Source organism: Bos mutus, chromosome X (assembly GCF_027580195.1).
Source record: "Bos mutus isolate GX-2022 chromosome X, NWIPB_WYAK_1.1, whole genome shotgun sequence".
Taxonomy (NCBI): domain Eukaryota; kingdom Metazoa; phylum Chordata; class Mammalia; order Artiodactyla; family Bovidae; genus Bos; species Bos mutus.
Window position 1 is genome coordinate 122648267 of NC_091646.1, and position 20676 is coordinate 122668942.

The 20676-nt window shown below is 46.6% G+C and overlaps 1 protein-coding gene across 3 annotated transcripts in view; it reads left to right on the forward strand.

The window, feature by feature from the left end:
• The window catches only part of SH3KBP1 (SH3 domain containing kinase binding protein 1), a 332811-nt gene that overhangs the window by 269516 nt on the left and 42619 nt on the right, over nt 1-20676 (forward strand). For all 3 annotated transcript variants that reach the window (XM_070365436.1, XM_070365437.1, XM_005897720.2), the window contains 3 exons: nt 8670-8721; nt 11395-11475; nt 14261-14420. In XM_070365436.1, coding sequence (XP_070221537.1) covers nt 8670-8721; nt 11395-11475; nt 14261-14420 — 293 coding nt within the window. The remainder of the gene's footprint in view (nt 1-8669; nt 8722-11394; nt 11476-14260; nt 14421-20676) is intronic.

A 20676-nucleotide genomic window follows, 5' to 3' on the forward strand; every position in this document is an offset into this window, starting at 1 on the left:
TAGATATTATAAGTAATCTAGAGATGACTTAAAGTATAGGGGAGGATGTGCATAGGTTATTTGCAAATACTCTCCCATCTTAAAAGAGGGACTTGGACATCTGTGGATTTTGCTCTCTGCAGGGTTCCTGGAACCAATCTCCCATGAATACTGAGTGACGACTGTGTTCTCATCTATTAAATTGCAGGAATAATCATACCGACCTTGTTAAATTGTTGAGAAGATTAACCAAAATGACACATATGAATTCCTTAGCACAGCGCCTGGTCCTTTGCGAATGCCCCATACATATTAACTATTCCAGTCTTTGTAATTACTATTAGCACAAGTGTGAGAAGACTCCAGCTAAAACTGTGCAACAGTGGTAGAAATCTGACTCCAGTTCATCACATCAGCACAGAGTTAGCTTGGTGTCTTGGTGAGCTTCCCTGGGGATCCCAGTGCATCTAAGAACTTTGATGACTAGCCTTTAAAAAGAAATCTGGTGCCTTATGTATGTGTAGAGATAAGCGAGTACAGGATGGCACAATCTTCGTGTCTTTTTGCATATCTGGTGGGCACCTGCTGCCTGGCAGTGATGTTTTATGTTTATTCATTCATCTCTGTATCTATTGGGTTCCTTCCTTGGACAGGCTGCCATACTGGTTGATGGAAGTGAAGAAGACTCACATGGCCGCTGTCCTTGTGAGCTTAGAGTTGGGTAGCATGGGACCACCCAGACTACCTGTTTGAGCCTGATAAAGGGTGTTCACATCCAAAGGCCTCCATGGTGACGCCTCTCCCTCTGGCTAAAGGATCTTAGCAAGCTCTCCATCCTACCAGACTTTTGCCACCATCTTGATTCTGACTGAGGTAGTATGGTTTTGAATGCTGAGATAAAATCTGGATAAATAGTTTAACAAATGGACAAAGCCTGTGGTTGCCTACCTTGTAGCACCCTGCCTTTTAGTCCCCAGTCATATTTTATGGGGCAATAAATTCGCTCAAGTGGGAGTCCATGGCATACTTTTCTAGAAGCGCTGCTCTGTTACATAAAATATTGTAGGAGGACTCCTGCTGAGAGAGTGAAGTTGTCAGTGATGAGTGGACTCGTCTTGGCTTGCTCACTGAGGCATGCATGCTCTTGGGGCCCATGGGCATCTTTCCCACCCCAGACATGCAGCCACCATCTCTCTGATAGGTCTTTTACCTTTGTTCCTAAGAAGCAGAAAACTCAATTTTAGGGAAACAATAGTTATACCTGTCAGACAAAGTAATACCTACAGCTGAGAAGTCATTGTATAATGTGACATTTAGCTTTTAGAAGATTCAAAGTATTACATCCTTTTCATCCCCTCTGACCTATAAAACCCACCAACCAGCTTTGCACTGGTTGTTACACCAGCCTTTATTACTGCACCCAGAGTGTTGGTGAGTTGGTGACAGCGTGACTGGAGACAGGGCTGTCGTGTGCGGAGTTGACTGTGTAAAGATGATTAGAATCATTAACACAAATGCATGGTGTGAATGACAGAGCCTGCAACATGATTCTGCCATCGGATTCAGCAGATGTCATCTTGTCTTGCCAGTGGCTGGGGTTGCAGTCACTCACCCAGAAAAGAGGACGATGTGCGATGATTAGGGTAGACAGCAGCACACAGCATTTATTCAGTGGCAGACCTCTTGAATCAGTAGGCATCAGCAAAGCCTTCTGACAAGGCTGGCGTATTTTCTTCTGGGGTGTGGATTCAGGTGGTTACTCCCAGGCCTTTTGGAACTCCTGGAGGTCTTTCTTTCAGAGGGTCCTCTCACACCGGGCTTGCAGACTCTGGGGCTTTTCCCTAAGACATTTCCGAGAGCACTGGTCAATCTCCGGGTGCAGATTTTAGAGCAATTATATAAGCCGTTTATAAGAGAACCTAGAGTCAGTGGCTGCCTGTTTATTTTGAGCCTCAACAGGAAAATTGAAAATTAGAATGGAAAGATTAAATGTTCTGAGAGCTCTGATGAAGGGTCGTGCATGCTCTGTTGTCCGGACTGAGGGAAAGCAGGGAACTTAGACTCTCTGAACTGCAGAAACATCTTCATCATTAAAAATAACAACAACAACAATAATAAAGATAGAACAGGTATCCTGAAAGGTAACGTTTCTGAAAGACAGTGTTTTAAGAAAGTCTCGGGATCCAGTTCTTCTAAGAGAAAATGTTCTGATTACCAGACAATGATACTGTGCTTGTCTGCATGGATTTGGGGGCTCATGAGCTTGTGCCATGTTGAGAATCAGGACGTTGCTGAGAGGCCCAGAGGCATTGCCCTAGTGGAGGGTCTGCCTCTTGGCCTCAGGGACACAGAACCCTACCCTTAAAGAGTTTGAAGGGTACCTGTGACTGTGACGCAAACTCACATTGGCAAACTCACAGAGACTTACTCAGGGAGCAGACTGGCAGCTTACTAATCATGACAAGAACTGAAATATCAGCCCATCTGGAGCATGTGGGTCTGCCTGCCCTGGGCATTTGCTCCCTGTGGGCCTGATTCCTTAAAATCCAGATTCTATAGGAAACCACATTTGTTTGGTACTTTCCAGGAGAGCACAGAATGAAAGGAAAAGGAGCTAGTTATTTTCACAAAGGGTCTTATAGTTGTAGCTTGAGGTCCCTCAGGCACCAGGGGGTAGGGTGAGCTGAGGGAACTGGGTGTTAAGTTCAGTTCAGCAAAGCCTAGATGATGCTGGTGAGAGCCCCACACCTGTGGCTCCAGCAGCTCTCCATTTTTCTCTGTTTTCATGGCTGCGGATACTTCCCATCCATCATCCATCTTTGGACACACAGCGGTACAATTAAGTGCGTTTCCCACCGTCTCCATTACAATTGAGTGCCAACCTTAAGATGGTTTGGTGGGAGTTTTGTAGGTTTCAAAGTTTTATAGGAAAGGATCTCTCTTGCTTGATTCACATGATGACTCATCCTCTCTAGGTGACTTTGGTGGTTTAACTTGGACCACATTCTCTTTTCCAAGTTCTCAGGAGGCCCCTTACCTTAGCCCCCGTCATCTGATAATCTAATTTACAACACTATCCTTGGCCAGAATTTTCTTTATTCCTAGTCATGAGCTTCATCCTTTTGAGAACCACTATCCTTTCTAATTTCTGAAGTTGCCCAATGAATTCTTTCCTTCTTTTTAGTCTTCCAAAAAGAAATATGTGCTTATTAATAAGCAGCATGATGAATAAAACTTGCCTTTGACATTATTTGTCTGTACATTTGATTTTCTGGGTAATTTTACCTGCAGAGATGGGGATCATTGAAGTGTTGATGTTGCCCCAGTGATAATGATGGCCTAATGACAGAACACCAGCTGAGTTTCTCTGACATGGCCTGGGTGGCACCCCTCTTCCTTCTCTTTTGGTACTTACAGCTTTTGTTTTTCCAGCTGAGCAGCTCATTTAGTATACTCTTGCCTGAAGTGATTCTTTCTCATCATGCCATCTGAACTATAATCTCTTTGAAGACAGACCCCGTGTCCCAAGCTTCACCTTCATAGGGTCTAACAGTATGTGTCTTAGTCAAGTCAGGCTGCTATAACAGATACCATAGACTAGGTTTATAAACAACAGAAATTCATTTCTCACAGTTCTGGAGGCTAGGAAGTCCAAGATTTGGCATCTGTTGAGGGCTCTCTTCCTGGTTCATAGATAACTGTCTTCTTGCTGTGTCCTCGTGTGGTGAAAGGGGTGAGGGAGCTTTCTGGGGTCTACTTTTTAAGGGCACTAATCTCATTCATGAGAGCTCCACCCTCATGACCAATCTCTTCCCAAAGGCCACATCCCCAAATACCACCACACTGGGGGGTAGGTTTCAGCAGAAGAATTTTGCGTTCATTCAATGGGCAAATATTCAGTCCTTAGGAGCATGGTTAATATACATTTGGCACTAAGGAATGCCTTGTCATTTGGTCACTTGGTGACAAGGTGTACCTTCCCTTCCTTCTGCCCCATTGTCTTCCTAGCTGCTCTCCGTGATAGTATGAAAGAGGAGGAAGAGTAGAGGGAGGGGCAGGGAAAGCCAGGTCCCTTGTCAGATTTCTCTTTTCCATACAAAGCGGGGTCCAGATCCACCGTGCAGTTGTGAGGTCTGGCCATGGAATCAAAGCATCACTTTCAAGGTGGGATAAATAGAGTAAGGAGGCAAGCCAAGGGGTTGAATTGAGAGCACCTTAAGGAGAAACCGAACACCAAAGCCTGGGTGACTACCCAGCAGGCCGACAATCTGGATGAGCCCAGCCAAGAGGCAGACTGTGGATATAGGCCACCGGCCCAGAGCCCAAGAAGAGGAAACTCGAGAGAGACCCTCCCAAAAGCAGGTTTTGTGGTAGCTCTCGGGATCTCCTGTGGGCGGAACCCTGTAGGATACAGAGGGGCATAGCCCCAGATGCACTCTTCAAAGTGTTGTCAATCCACCAGGGAAAGGAGAGGAAGGGGCAGAGTGGAGGCTTCTCTGTGTTTCTAGAGCCATGAGGGTTACCCTGATCAGGAGCTGTGTATTTGTGTCCCCTGTCCAGCCTTACATGTAGACACCTCCAGAAAACTTAGCCAGGGGCCTGGAGGAGGGTTTCCTTCAGTCTCAAAGTCAGGCTGAAATTGGCTTCCACGACCTTACCATCTCCCGCTGACAAAGGGCCCTGAAGGGCACCCAGCCATCAGGAGTCCACTCCTCTGGTTACTTTCAGCAAGTCATGTGTCTGGGGCCAGAACTCTGAAGACAAACTGGCTTGTGAAGCATAGTGACAAATCACAGTTCTTGTCCAGGAGGATGGTTGGGACTGGCCAGACTTGCCACACAAAGGCAGAATCAGTGATGAAATCCTTCAGCAGGAAGCAAAACTTGCCTTCCTGCTGTCTTCACTCCAGAACACCCAAATCTGTTTCCTTCCTGGTCATAATAGGAAGAAATGAAATCTGGTTCAAATATCCTTTGAAGGATGGTGTTTGCTTCTGTGTCCAAGCCACAGATCTCCACACAGGGAGGCACACACACACATGGGCCTGTATGCTCTGCACATATGAAGATCAGGGAAGGCATTCTTCTCTCCTGGAAATTAGAAGATGTTGGCTCATTGACTTTCTGAGGAATATTTTCACGTTGGTTCTTTTTTTTAATGAAGTGCCACAGTCTGGACAATGAGAGATTTATTTTAGCTCCTGTTAACATGGCTGTTAACGTGGCCCCTCTGGGCCTGAGTTTCCTCAGCCTAAAGGAGACCTTCAGATCACTCAGAGCTCTGACATCCTCTGTTCTTAGCACCAACCTGCCAGTTGAGCAGGATGACACCACCTGGGCTTGGAGCTGGAATGTTTTATTTTCCCTATGGAGGGAGGAGAATAAATAGAACAAGTGCCTCTAAAAAACTCATGACTTAAAATACTTGACTGAGTTGAAAGGCTGTTTCTGTCTGTGCACCTACAGGAGCTACTTAATGCTGGTAAACTCAATAGAGAAAGCACTGACCTACTGCTTATCCTGGAAAATCAATTATGTGACACGCTTATGTCTTCTTATTTGAGAATCATGAACTCTTGTGATGGATTTTCTACTACCACCAATGTACCCTTCTCGGTTCTCACTGCCCTGTCTTCTTGTGGCATTCAAAGAAAACATCGTTGTCAGCTCACATGAATACTTTATTCATCATTTGGGGGGGGGCAGTCTAGAGCTACACGGAACCCTGGTTTTGTTTAGAATTAGCTTCAGAGACATCCCTTTTGAAAAAAATGTGGCATCATTTCTCATGTAAGGAGGCAGGAAGGCTAAGTTTGATGGAATCAGGGAGTGAAGTCAATCAAAGGGGAAAAAAACAGGACAACTTGTAAACCTCCTCTGCTACTAAGCAAAGCAGGCACCTGGCCAGCGTCAATCAGGCTTGGTGGATACAAGACAGACAGCTCACCAACTGCTCCTTCCTTTCCAAACTGCCCCACCTGCCTCTGCAGCTGCCAGGGTTCCTGATACCACCTTACACCCCTGTCTCCTTCCTCTGCCCTCCGAGCAGGCACTTGGCATGACTTGCTCTCCACACACTGTCAGGGAGCACAGTCCTTCCTGTCTCCTCTCTTGGTGTCCCTCTGCCCTGCCCTGTCACATTTCATGTGTCTGTTCCATGCCAAATCTGACACAACACTAAGGGTTTCTTTTTCATTTGCACAGTAATCTTGGAAAATATGACTTGTAATTGTCTTTTTTTATCTGAGGCCCTGTGGTTTGAGGCCAGGTCGCTGGGGGAACGGCCTCAGCAAGAGGAGGCTCATGCGAAATTGGTTAGACAAATGTTCCAACAACTGAGAGTGAGGAAGCCGTTCAGGGGGTGGGCATGGTTGGGGCTGGGCTGGGAAGAATTGGGCCAGAGGGTGTTGGCAGTTTCGTACATAAGAAATGACTCTGATCCGGAGGTAAAGGAAGGTTAATTGGCAGGGTTTCAATGATAAGTTCATTCGGTAAACACATATCTGTCCCCAGTCTCATTTCTACAGAGACAGAGAAGGAGGGGAAAGGAGCCAGGGTAGAGAACTGGAGGGGGCTGGCAACAGGGGAGAGAGCAGTAAGCCCTGGGATTGGAACATATTGGACTGGTGGAGGGCGTGCCCCCATGCAGAGGGGACCTTGCAGGATCCTTCTTTCTTTATTTTTATAATGAAGTTTGGACGCATGTAGACAGTACAGAAAAATATTAAGGAAGCACACATATGCACTCATAATCCTACAAGAGATCAGCATTATAGATTTCTGTCTTTCCAGTCTTTTTCACATTCTGAATGCATTGTAACATAGTTGAGCTCATACTCTAGCTGCAATTCGATACCCCTTTTTCCCTCCTTAATGTTAACATATGACAGTTCCTTGTGCTTTTGTAAACTCTGTGTGGTTTATGGCCGTGAGATGGTTTGTCTGTGGATGCCCTCTGGCAGCATGGCCGCTGCACAGGGGTTAAGAGCACGCCTACAGGACAGATAGCCCTGGCCTAGACTCTTGGCCCCCTGTCCCGTTTACTAGCCTGGTGACTTTGGGAAATGACTTTATCTCTTGCAGCCTCAATTATATCATCTGAAAAATGGGCATGATAGTATCACTCCTTTCAGAGTTGTCATGAGGCTTGGATGAGATGGTGCTTACTGATTCTCTCCATTTGTGAAACCACCTCCTCCTAAGAGGGAAGTAATAATATTATCTCCATTTTACAGATGGGAGCTTTCATCTAGGTGAGGTCACTTGCCCAGAGTCCACAGGTAAAAATGGAAAGAACCAAGCTGTGTAATGACGGCCACATTCTGAAGCCCTGCCTCTTGCCCACCATGTTATACTCTTACTTGGGGTCACTTGGCCAAATCACCCTGCTCATAGAGCAGAGCTGAAATTTCATATCCAGAGCCTGCATACTGTGATACGCCCTGAGATAGTTCTTTGTGGGTCTCGTATTCTGTAGGTTTTACTGAAAACCATCTCTTCCTGTGCCCTGGTACTGCATCAGGAACCGGGAGGTACAGGTGGGTTGGGCACTTGGCTGGTCACAGTAGTGCTTTTTCAGCATGCAGAAGAGTCTGTGGAGCTTTTTAAAAATCACAAGTATATGATAGCCAGAGAGGGCCAGGAGAAGTATCAGCAGAAACACGGATCATATACTCAAACCTTCCCCAAGTCCATCTTTCCTTAATGATGTTTTTTCAAAAGCTATTCATTTACTTCTTTATTTGGCTGGTCCAGGTATTGGTTGTGGCATGCAGAATCATTTTAGTTGTCACATGTGGGATCTAGTTCCCTGACCAGAGAGCAAACCCAGGCCCCCTGCATTCGGAGCACGGAGTCTTAGCCACTGGACCACCAGGGAAGTCTCCCTTAATGACGTTGATAATGAGATGGTTCTCTCCTTGCCTTTGGCTCCCTTCTCCCCTGTCCAAGAATGGCGTCCAAGAATTCTGCCCTGGCTGGACTTTCAGCCCCAGGACATTTGCCAAGTCCAGCCCAACTGCCTCCGTCCTATAGCCAGCCAGTCCTGGGTGAGCCAGGAGATGCCATTGATTGCATTGCTGCTCATCCCCCTCTAGAATGATAGGGTGGGAGAGAAAAATAAATAGCAGCTGATAGGCAAAGAAACTCCGTTCCAGTGTCCAGGGTATGAATGGTCTGTGGGGGACCCTAGCAGCCTTGAGGTGAAAAGGGGCAAGAGGCTTAGAACCCTGCCCAGCCACAGGGGCTCCTCAGCCTGCATTTTGTTGCAGGTCCCACAGCCAGAGCCCATCTAATTTAGAGCCATTCCCAGTGACTCTTTCTGAATCGCTTGGTTATTCAGCAGATTAAATCTTAATTGCAAATGCGGTTTCAGCGTAGGAGTACCATTGTGCTTGCTGGTTTCAGGCCATTTTTGCTGAGCCGTGCTTTTCCAGAAGGCTGTTACAAATTTAGAAAGGGGGAAATGGTATTTCATTTGTCCATCAGAGCTTTGTTTTGCAGACTGGATTTATTTTAGTGTTTGTTTAAAGGTGCCAAAACCTGACATCCCTGGAGAGAGAATTGCTCAATTTTTTGGAGAGCTTCTTTGGACTGTCCAAGCTACATCTAGAAAACACTGTCTGTGGTCCTTATGTGAGAGGCCAGGCTTGCCAACAATCTCATGTGGTATCATTTTCATTAATTTTTCAGAGACCCAAGAAGCCACCTCCTCCCTCGGCTCCCGTGATCAAGCAAGGGGCAGGTAATGTACCTCTCGCTTCTGTCAACACACTATCTTTCTGTTTCTGTATGTTTACAGCATCCTGGGTAGAGCTCAAGAGCTTTAGATTCAAAGGCCACAGATGACCAAATTGGGAAGTAATGATTTGGTCTCAACAGGCAGGTTTTAAATACACTCCTGTTTTTCCTAAACAAGCAAATGTGTCATTAAAATGTATCCCCAGTACAGCAACAACAGCAACAGAATCTAGCTTTCAAAGAGAATGACTGGAAAGACTTTGTTTTGGAATCAGCCAGCTTTGTTTGCTTTTTTAAAAAAATAAAAATAAACCACTTTTGTGGCCAGAAGAACTAGCTGTGTGCTTTGCCCGTGTCTGCCCATTGAGGGTCAGCCTGGGAAGAACTGCTTCCCATGGGTCATGGCGTCCCTGTGCATGGATGGCAGTGCTGAATTTTCAGTTTCTGTCCTGTGCGGTTAACCAAAATTTGTACTTACTTCACTTGCCCCCAACAACAAAAAAGTGTTTTTTTTCTAGCAATACTTTCCCTCATGACTCTTTTCTCATCTGGAAAAGAGTCCAGTTAATTCACTTTTTCTGTGGGCTTCAGATATTAAGGTTGAATAATATAGAAAGACTTGACGTTGTTCAACACTTGGTAACTCATTGTACACTGACGTCTCATACATAAAGATGAGCATTCCTAGTTCCTGGAAGAACTGCTCTTTAACATGGTTAGAAACACAGTTTAGGGAGAAATTCCTCCATGCATAGCTAGTTAAGTGGCATTTAAAAAAATTAACTCAAACTGAAGAAGAGCAGGGGTGTTTTTAATTCTGCAGTTACGATATTCTAATATAGCATTTAAAGTATGAATACATTTCCCGATTGGTTTATTCAACCCACTTGTTAGGAGTGATTTTTTTCTTCTGGCCCATCCTGTTGGGGGTAAAAATCAGCTTGACCTCACATTCCTTTCTCATTCCCTTTGGCATAGTTGAGAATTACAGAGATTAAGCCCCAAAATGGGATGTTAATTGCATCTCCTGCTCAGCCCCCATCCTTGTTTGTGTTGAGCAGTTTAACTTTGCCACCTAGTGGTTCTGGATGGATAAATATTTTATTTTGCTGAGATGAAAGCAGGCTCTTGATTGGCTTTTTTCTGAAGACCCTTTTCCCTAGACGCCTGAGTGACGGGTTATGGAGACCAAGGAGGTGAGTTGAGTGGTCCCAGGCTCAGGTGGCCTGGAATGTCATTAGGGTTGGATTCTTCATGGCAATAGGACTGTCCATTCCTCCTGTGTCTCTCAGAATGGTGCTGAACTTCTTCATTAGCCTTAGGAGACCAGATTGTAGCATGGTAGGAAAATTATTATCCTTTTGAAACAGTTCTACCAAAGGTTGTACTGGATCTCTAGGGGTAAAGCATGATTGGCGTTTAATCTTCTTCGATGACTACTACTGTTCTTTTATCCTCCTGTATAATCTTGGATGCTGCTTTGTGACAGGGGCATAGATATTCCTCTTTTCTTTCTCATTATATTTCCTTGTGTTTGGTTATTTGACTACAAAAAAATCAGGTACAGAACTGATACAAATCAGATCCAGTGTTTAATTTGTCGTGAGTCATTAAAGAGATTAGGTAAAGTGTGTGTTCAGGGGACTCATTAAGTTCTTTTGGCCTCTTATGCCGTGTGATTGAAATTTTAGTACCAAGCACCCATCTATAGGGTTGGTCATATAAGGGATTTGTCAATCACTCAACCAAGTCCATAAATCAGAGGAGTACTTGTGATGGGTTTCATGCTTCAGCTATTTTCCAAGTGTTCTTATGAACCTGAGGGCACTGACGATGATGAAGGCCCCAGGCGAGGGAGCAGCTACAGTCCATGTGCGTGAAGAGGAAGTGTAAATTGTCCTGTTTGGGAAAATGTGGTACTTGAGGAATTCCGATGCAAAGGACCTAGGGAAAACCACCAATTTTTTTTCGTTATATCCCACCACTTAAAGGGATGTTCAAGAGGCCCAGACAACAGAAATAAAATAAGTCAGAGGGATGTAATATACAGCACAAGGAATATAGTCAATATTTTAATAACATTATATGGGGTGTAGTGAACAAAAATATTAAATCACTATGTTGTACACCTGAAACTATTGGATTGGCCAAAAGATTCATTCAAGTTTTTCCATAAGATGTTACAGGAAAACCCAAACGAACTTTTTGTCCAACCCAATAATATAATATTGTAAGTTAACTAACCTTCAATTAAAAAAAGAATGCATGTTCTAGTTACCATTGCTGCATAACAAACCGCTCCAAATTTGGTGGCATCAAACAATGATCATCTTATCCCATGGATTTGTTTATTGATTTATACATATTCCCTACCCATACCACATGGTCTCCTGTGTCTACTTTGATGCTGAAGGAAGTCAGATTTAAACATCAAGAAATAGTAGTGGTGTTCTTGTAAATTAAGAATGTATAGGTAGGCAGAGTTAATGGCATATGCCAAAAGTGGCTTCTGCTCTGTTTCTAAGTAGCTTGTTTTTGCCAGATAACACCAGCCCTCAGATTAGGGGGGAAAAAATCTGTTGACTTTGCTGTACCTGATAAATATTTTAAATGCTAGTGCGTCTAATAAGTGGATAGGAAAACATTTGCTAATAATTGTTATCCTCCCCCTGCCCAGGTACCACTGAAAGAAAACATGAAATTAAAAAGATACCTCCTGAAAGACCGGAAACGCTTCCAAACAGAACAGAAGAGAAAGGTATGAAATCACGTCTTCGTTGGCACTTCTAGAACAGCAGGGGACAGAACTGTCTGTCACAGGGCTACTCCAGATTACCCACAGAATTTTCTTTTTCTTTGCAATATGCAATATGGTGATTATGGTTTTGTTTTGATCACTTTTAAATTTCCTGTATCTAAGGAAATAGGAGAGAGAGTGATTGTGGTGCTTCTTTGGGCCAGCATTTCTCATCAAATGAAAAACACCCAGATAGTCATTTAACACACTGGGGCTCTTTCATCCCAATGTTTTTGCAGTTACCGCCTTCCCCACACCAGACACTTTTCACTTTCATGCATTGGAGAAGGAAATGGCAACCCACTCCAGTGTTCTTGCCTGGAGGATCCCAGGGACGGGGGAGCCTGCTGGGCTGCCGTCTCTGGGGTCGCACAGAGTCAGACACGACTGAAGTGACTTAGCAGCAGCAGCCACACCAGCAGCAACCTGAAGTCAGGATGCCGAGTGTGAGTCCCCCGAGGGCCCGGATGTACCTGCCACGTTTTCTGGCTAGCCTAGTGCCCCAGGCGCTCATTACCTGCTGATGAGTGAGTATGGCTTAGAGAGATTCCCATCCAGACAAACGAAAGCTGTCAGTCATTGCTGGGCTTTTGACTCTGGCTACTGTATTATAGACACACGTCCCTGGTCAGGAATGTTGATGATGGGGCTGGCATGGCCAAACTGGGAGAAGCAGCCCGCTGCCCACAGTCCCCTTAAGGGGGTCAAAAATTATCATGTTCAGGGAAGTACCCTAACCTGTATCACACAGTCGGTTTTATGGCTGGGTTTGACTTCTACAGCCTGAGTGTCCCTCCCAAAGAAATCTGTATGCTGTGGAAGGACTGCTTTTATTAGGTGTCTCAAATTTGATTGATCACACATTTTATGGGAAAACTGTTAGGTTATTATTATTAACAGGAGGCAGAGCAAATTCCATTTTAAAAAGCAGTTATTTGTAAGTCACAAGAGAAATGCTGAATTAATGCACACAATTATTTGTAGGTGCTCCTGGGTGGCCTCATGAAGCTTTATTGTGAAATGTAATATTTTATATCAGTGTGCCACAAGTTTTACCAACACTGCAAGTTCTTAAGAAGTTATACGTCTTTCTTTCAGAGTGAAGAGTTAAAACTTGAGTTGTAGAAGCTCACTGTGAAGGCCAGGTCTGCATCACAGATCAGTAAAATTACTCAGCATCCGAATAGTTCTTTGATAGAAGTGTGCATGTTGTGACATAGCTAAACACCGCCTCTGTCCTCATAGGGGACATGTGGCTGCTTTTGGGCTTCTCGCCAGGCTCTGTGTTGAGGACACTGCCTGCTCTGTTCCATGCTGACTAGCATATGGCCTTGGCTTACATGTGAACAGCCACCCTAGTTGGCTGGCCAAATGGCCGCACACTTCTGCTTCCTTCCCCTCTCATAATGCCTTGCTCTAGGCCGCAGTGGGTCAGGGTGAAGACGCTCTGGTCCAAAGCCACAGGGAAGCTGGTGAACCAGCCCCACCTTGAGACTCGACCTCCCTAGTAGGTGGGCACAAACCCTCTCTCCCATTCGTTCTGTAGGCTGCCAGAGTGCCCGTCCCTCCCAGCAGGAGGAATCTCCGCTCCTTTGTATTTTAGCAAAGCCCTTCTTCCTCTGGTCCCTGAGGACCAGGAAAAGAGTTCCTAGCAATCCACACTCCCTTACTGAACTTTTGTGGGGCTGAGCACAGTGATGTCTGTATGATACCTGGTGGGCTTTTTAAAGCTTTGCCAGTTGTCCAGGTCGCCCAAACGACGTGAGTTTGTGTCTGCAAGTAACACGTGTTCAGGGTTCCAGCTTCCGAGTGAACACAGCAATGCTGCCAGTCCCCCAACAGGCAGCTCTCTGAAGCCCTGTCTTTACAGAGAAGCACGTGGGTGTGGGCTCTTCATAACACACACAGGGCAAGGTGAATCTGGGACAGAATACAGGAAGCTGCCACCAAACTCTGCCCAGTTTGGCCACTAGATCTGGCGTAACTTCATTCTAATAGCTATGAAGCCCCAAACCCTCAGAAACTGATTACCTGTGAAGTCCCAGTTTACCTTCCAAGGTGAAACTGTGCACAGAGAGAATCCAGACTCAGTTGTTGTTTTCTGAAATGCTCCCTTGTTATTGGTTCCTGGCACTCTACATAGGCTGGCCTGGGAGGAGACAGGCCTTTTTCTTCCCCACACCCTACAGGTCCCGCTGGTCATTGACCAAACCCATCAGCCATTTACCAGGCGCATGTTCAGTGCCAGGCCCCATGCAGGTCCTAGACAGATGCCCTTGGGGGCTGACCGCCTGCCAGCTGGGCCAAGCATACAGACACCCACAAAGTATTCAAGTGGAGCTTGTTTATAAAGGGCTGTCCTTCATGGCTCAGGAAAGGGAGTAGTAGGAAAGTGTGCCTCTGAGGGTGGGTCCAGCTGTTGAGAAAGGAACATGATGGTGTGACATTGCAGTCTGGGAAAATGTGAGTAGGCCCAGTGAAGTGTGAGTGGGAGTTTTCCAAGGCTGGGCAGGGACTGGAAGGACCCTCGGCCAGAGGGACCAGCATGAGTAAAGGCGAGCAGTGGCCTGTGATTCTCTAGGACTTTTTCTAACTTAACCAAGAACAGATGATGCTCTTTGCTTCCATCCTCACCTTGGCAAACAGCATCAGTGTTTTGTTTTGTTTTGTTTTAAGCAAGAAGCACACAGTCTTCGGTACTCTCCCTTTCATGAGTTCTCTCTGTCTTCCTTATGCTTCCTTAAAGAAAGACCAGAGAGAGAGCCAAAACTGGATTTACAGAAGCCTTCTGTTCCTGCCATACCACCCAAAAAGCCACGGCCACCCAAGACCAATTCTCTCAGCAGACCAGGCGCGCTACCCCCGAGGAGGCCAGAGCGGCCCGTGGGTCCCCTGACCCACACCAGGTACTGCACTGCTCTTGATGCCGAGGGTGGGAGTGGGGTGGGGCAACCAGAGGACACTGGACTCCGGCCACTTGGGTCCTTGCTCCTCTGCTTGGGAAGAAGTGGGAGCGAGGCTGGGAGGCACAGCCTGGGTTTCAGGATTACAGATGAGAATCCAGGTCCTGGCATCTTGGCCCTGCTCACGTGTGGGAATTCCCTATGCACCCTTAGAGCAAGACCAGCTGCTCTTCAAACCAGAAGTGCTAGAGGTGGCCTGCCTTCACCCCTGGAGGTCCTCTCACTGGCTGCTCCATCCCTGAGCCTCTCCCTGCTCTGTGGCGCCTCCCTCCGCAATCCCAGGTTCCCTCTGCCCTTGGCTGCACAGCCATATTGTGGGCCCCAGGACGTAGTCTGGCAAAGATTGCCTTAGTGTCCATGTCTGTGGACTGTGAGACCCTCAAAGGCAAGGAGCATGCTTCATTCAGGCATGAGTTCTGACATGGGCCTGGCAAAACTCAAATGTGTTCTGCTGCTGACTGTTAGTGATATGATAGGATTAGAGTTGGACATTGTGCCTTCCAGACCCGAGATGCCTACCACAAGGAACAAGGGAGTGTTGCATTCTCTCCACAAGTTCATTGCTGGAACTTTCTACTGTTACTTGCACATTCTACGTGTTGATGTGATATACTGGAGCAAGTCGGTGGCTTAGAGTTCTTTATGTGGACCTGTCAACACATGGTCACTCACCGAATTTTTGTTCTTGTGAGCTAAGTTTGCATGTGGAGAATCTCGTGGGGCTTCGGTGCCCTTGTGCTGAGGTCAGGCAGGCTTCCGGGCCCATGTCATGGGAAGAGGGCAGCCTCAGCAGGTCACTGCCCCTCACCTCTCACTCTCCCTGTCTGTAGATTGCGGGGATCATGGAATGCATCTGAAAGGATGGAAGGATATAATTCCCAAGTATGTAGCCCTAGGGCTATAAATCAGTTTCACTTCCATTGTCATATTTATGATTGTGTATCAAACTGGATCAAAAATAGCTCACTTTACGTTTTAGAAAAAAGGTTCAACCATGGTAAAATACACACATTACATGATTATCTCAGGTGTGTGAGCCCATTGGAGGAGCAGCTGGCTCACCCATGACATTTGGCAGGTGTCCGCCAAGATCCAGTGAAACAACTGCCCCCTATGATGTCCTGGGGGGAAACTAATGGGACCAGGGCCACTGTTGAGTTGGTCAGGCTCCTACGTGCTGTGTCCTCTTCTGCCGACTGACATGCACACCACGAGGCCACTTGACAGCCACAGTGACCTGAGCAAGGGCCGCTTCAGTAGCGTGGTTAGCCCAGGGCTCGCACTTCAGAAGGAAAGGGGTATGTATGTGAACATTAAGTGCTTCTGAAGAGAATATGTGCTCCACACTCAGGGAGGGTGGACCAGCAGAGGTCGTACATCACTTTGTGGTGGTGAAAGGAGAACAGAAGCCACGCTCTGCCAAATTCTTACAGCCTTCCAGGGACCACAGGCGTTTCAGTGAAGTCAATAACGATTTCCAGAATACTCCTGCCAATCTCTCTAATGATCTGATCTGAAGAGAAGTGCAATTCCAGTAGCTTCTGCGCCTTCGAAGGTTGCTCTCAACTGTCTTGTTAGGAGATAGGTGTGGGCCTTGTGGGCCATCGATTAGACCTCCAGGGAAAGTGGGCCTGAATGATAACTACCAGTCCTCTGGGCTCACAGAGGCCCCACTTCCCCGCCACCTCTGCTTAGCTCTTCCCTTCCCCCCAGCTCTTGCAGCATCCAGTTGTGGGTCAGAAGGACGAGCCACTGAGGAAGATGCATGAGAGGGGTTTAGACAGAGGCCGGTGGGAAGCATAGCTGTTGTTGACCTCATGTGTGACGTCTGAGCAGCCTGAGAGAGGATGAGTGGGCAGCCCCCGACCTCCCAAACCCCCAGGGCACTGGTTTGCAGAAAGGAGGGAGCGGGAGGCAAGCTCCAGGCTTCCTTCCTGCCAGCCCCAGGAAGTGACAGAGCTGGACACGGAGGAGCTGGTACCTGCTCTGGCCCCTTGCTTAGCCAGTTGGAGGGAGAACAGTGCCCACTCCCACTCGGTGGTTCTCAAACTTGAGTGTGCATCAGGGTCACCTGGAGAACTCATTTGCACACATTGCTGGATGCCACCCCACAGATGCGGTTGGTCTAGGGGAGGTCTGGGAACTGACATCTCTAACAAGCTCCCTGGTGATGCTGACACTGCCAGCCCACATCCACGCTGTGAGAACCTCTGGTCTGCATTCCCCTGGGTTTTTGGTGGCACCTCCTCCCTTCCCTGTCTGCCTCTCCTGCACCCGTTAGTGCTCCCCAGCTGTCCAGTTAGCATGCCCCTCTTCTGGAAGCCTTCCCTCATCCCTCACAGTTGCTCTCTCTTTGAAACGCCTGACACCCCATGTGGAGCCTGGTGCAGGGCCCCCTGCTCTGCCACTTGGGATGTTCACACCCCCGGACTGCTTCCCCAGATTTAAAGCGGATCAAGAGTGTGTTTTGTCATCTCCACATGCTTTACAGAGCTGAGCATATGGTAGTGGCTCATTTAATACACTTGTTGAATGCCCTGGTTCCGAAAAGGGGGGGAGGTGCCAGTGCTTTCATTTTGTTCACTTTGGCTCTCCTGTACAAGCTCCCTAGCAGTCATGTCTGATGTTCCAGGTCACCTTGCATGCCATGGATTTCAACATAACAAAATTTAAGAAGATTGAAGAAAGGCTCACTGTTTCTCAGTATCTCACACGCTTCATATTTTTTGCTAAGCAGTTATGTTAGACAACCAACCCATACTGGTTTATGAACTTGTTTTGCTCTGCCAAATGAGTTGACTCAGGGATGTTCATGTCAAGTAGTTTTGTGTTGGTGGTCCTCCAGAGAAGGGGTATTGTCTGCTGTGCAAACCCAAATCCTCGCCGGGATTTACCTGACGGGATGGGTGGACGGGCGGATGGATGGACGGCTGGGTGAACACATGGATGCACAATCACCATTTGCTGTTCTTACTGGAAGCGAGACATGAGGCGTTGCCTGCCACTCCAGCTGCAGTGTCTGGGCTTAGCTTCTTCTCACCTGCCAGAAAGCTCGCCGCCAAATGCGGCTTCCAGAAGATATCAATTTCCTTCTATTTAAACAGGAACTAGCACCTTTTAGAAAAAGGAATACATAAGTTCGGTAAGAAAGGAGTCGTCTTTATTTTTTTTTTAAATTTTTTTTCCCAACTACAATTTTATTTTATTTTTAAACTTTACAAAATTGTATTAGTTTTGCCAAATATCAAAATGAATCTGCCACAGGTATACATGTGTTCCCCATCCTGAACCCTCCTCCCTGCTCCCTCCCCATACCATCCCTCTGGGTCGTCCCAGTGCACTAGCCCCAAGCATCCAGTATCGTGCATTGAACCTGGACTGGCAACTCGTTTCATACATGATATTTTACATGGTTCAATGCCATTCTCCCAAATCTCCCCACCCTCTCCCTCTCCCACAGAGTCCATAAGACTGTTCTATACATCAGTGTCTCTTTTGCTGTCTTGTACACCGGGTTATTGTTACCATCTTTCTAAATTCCATATATATGCGTTAGTATACTGTATTGGAGTCGTCTTTAGATGCATTCACTTAACAGGAATGGATTGAAGGACGTCTGTGTACCAGATCACGGGCTTCAGGAATCTTATCTAAGGGAACTGGGACACCAGCGTGATTTGGAGTCCGTCTGAGCAAGTAGCAGCCTTCCATTAACATACTTCTAAACAGTAAATGTAGGTAGAAATGTAACAGAAAAAAGAGACTGTTTCAAAAAAAGTCAATAACAGAGTTAATTTACAAATCGAATGATGACAGGAGATCCCCCTGGGTCCTAAGTGCCTCTTTGTTTGGAAGTCTGTGCTTTGGGGATGTGTCAGTTATTATCTCACAGCGTGAAAACAGTGTCTGCTAGTCTCATCCAGCCCACCATGTAACTAAGGCAGTCATCCAAAGAGCCTTCTGCCTACATCTATCTTCATACCTGAAAAGAGCCTACTTACTTTTTTGATATTTGATCATCAAGGTATTTCAAATGACAGAGTATACCTAAACCTTTTTGTATGTGTGTTGTATACACACAGATGAACATGTGATGTACATCTCACAATGTGTAGTGTCGATTTAATAAAGATAGGGTCAGAAACCCCCATGAGAAGAGGTCTTGAACTTGAGAGAAGGGACCAAAAGGAAAAAATAAAAAAAGGAAAATCCAAGGAAAAGCTGGGAAGAAGCAGGCTGTCCTGAGCTCTAGCAGTCTGTTGCAGTGGGAGGCAGTGAGCCAGAACCTGAGCAGCAGAGCAGGTGTGTGCCTTCAAAAGAAAATAAACCCCAGAGGGAAAGAGGTAGATGCAGGCTGGATAGACCAGAACAGCTTTGTTAATCTTCCCAAACATGGACACCCCAAGTTGTAATAACCCTTCATTTTCTTCCCAAAGAACAGGCAAGTGGGAGTAAGACCTTTAGTCTGCGTTGCCAGGGAGCTATGCTGGTTGTCTGGGGCGGGGACGGAACTTGAGTGATAGGGGCTCTGGGATGGAGGGAAAAGAAGTAAAGCCAAAAGAAGTAGGAGTCTGTGAGATGAGCAGGGATGGAGTGGGAGCTGGAAGTGGAGAAAGTTGATGGTCAGAGGTACTAGAGATGCTGGTCAGAAAGAGGAGATTGGTGTTCACAACTTCAGAGGTGGAGGGGGTCTGAAGATGGACATATCCACAGAGGGAAGGGCCCTGAATGTGGGTGGCTGAGGGTGAATGAAGGTTGTAAGTGCTGAAGGGACCAGGGGAAGGAGGAGGGGAATGGATTGCCTATAAGGCTGTCACAGGCTCAGGAAGATGGCAAGAGCTGAAGTGAGATGAGGCTGATGTTCTCAAAGCCAGTATCCTCCGAGGTGGATGTCAGTGCATTCTGGGAGTTGATGACAGTCAGTCATGAGAAAGTTTCAGTAGTCAGAGTGGTAGCAGGCCATTAAGTCAAGAAGTTTTTAGGTGGCTGGAGTTGGTTACTGTGGCTCAAGCACCGCAAAAGGCACTGTCCCCTGGCTTCAGATGTGGAAGCCTGTGTCAGAGGAGGAATCTGAGTGAGAATACTGGCAGTCAGGTCTTGGATACCAGGCTGTGGGCATGAGGCCTGGTGGTTTCCCAGACCTGTGCTTCTTGGAAATGGTCTTAAATACACCAGGCGCCTTTCTCATGGAAGGCTGAAGGCTGTGTGGAGTCTCCTGGAACAGGGAACAGGTGTGAGGGACCGTGGAGTTGTACATTTTTCCCTCATAATGAAGAGGGATCTCTGAATATCAGAGAAACCCCGGGAGATTAGTGACTGTTGAGTCCTGAGACATTTTAGCTTGAGGCAAAGATTAAGTAAACATTTATATGCCAAATATCCACTAAGTACTTAGGGAAGGGCAGATGTCTCTCTGGAGACCAACTTGCCCACACAGAAATTAATTTTTCTTTAGATTTATGCAGGCATCCAGGCTGCTTCAAGCCCCTTGGGATACAAATTAGCCCAAAGTAAGCCGGTCTAGTGGTTCTATGACTTGTGTGGTCCCTGCACCCACCAAAAGAAAGCATTAAAAAAAAAAAAAAAAGACCTTTGCTCTTATTAGCTCTAAGATAATCAATCATTTAATTTTTTAAAAAAAAGAGGGAAAGAAAGGGAGCCAGAGTGTACCCAAACGTTTCCTAAGCAGGCATGTAGAATGTGCACCCAGGTGGCCAGGCCACAATTTTGAGTTTGGATTGCTTGAGTATTCTAAACGTCTTTTCAGAGATTCCTAGGGATACGGCATGTGATGCTTGAGTGTTTCCCTTCTTCTCTACAAGTCAGGACCAAGATATGTCTTTGGAGAATTCAGGAGAGATCTTGGCTAGAAATTACAGAGGTAGGTGTCACTGGCTCGTAGATGGTAGTTACAGGCATGAAATGGCTATAATCACTCCAGGAGATTACAGAGAATAGGAGCAGTGGGTACAGACAGCAGTGGGGAAAATTGTTACTTATAGGGTGGAGAAAGGATGAGGAGCCGTGGGAAAGGGTGGGTGGGTGGTGTGGCCATGGAAGCTAGGAGAAGGGAGGGTGAACTGGCTACAGGCCAGTGGGTCTCACACTTGAATGTGTGTCTCCATCACCTGCAGGCTTGTTAAAATGCAGGTCGCTGCTCCCCAAGCTTCTAATTTAGGAGATCTGGGTTCAGACCTGA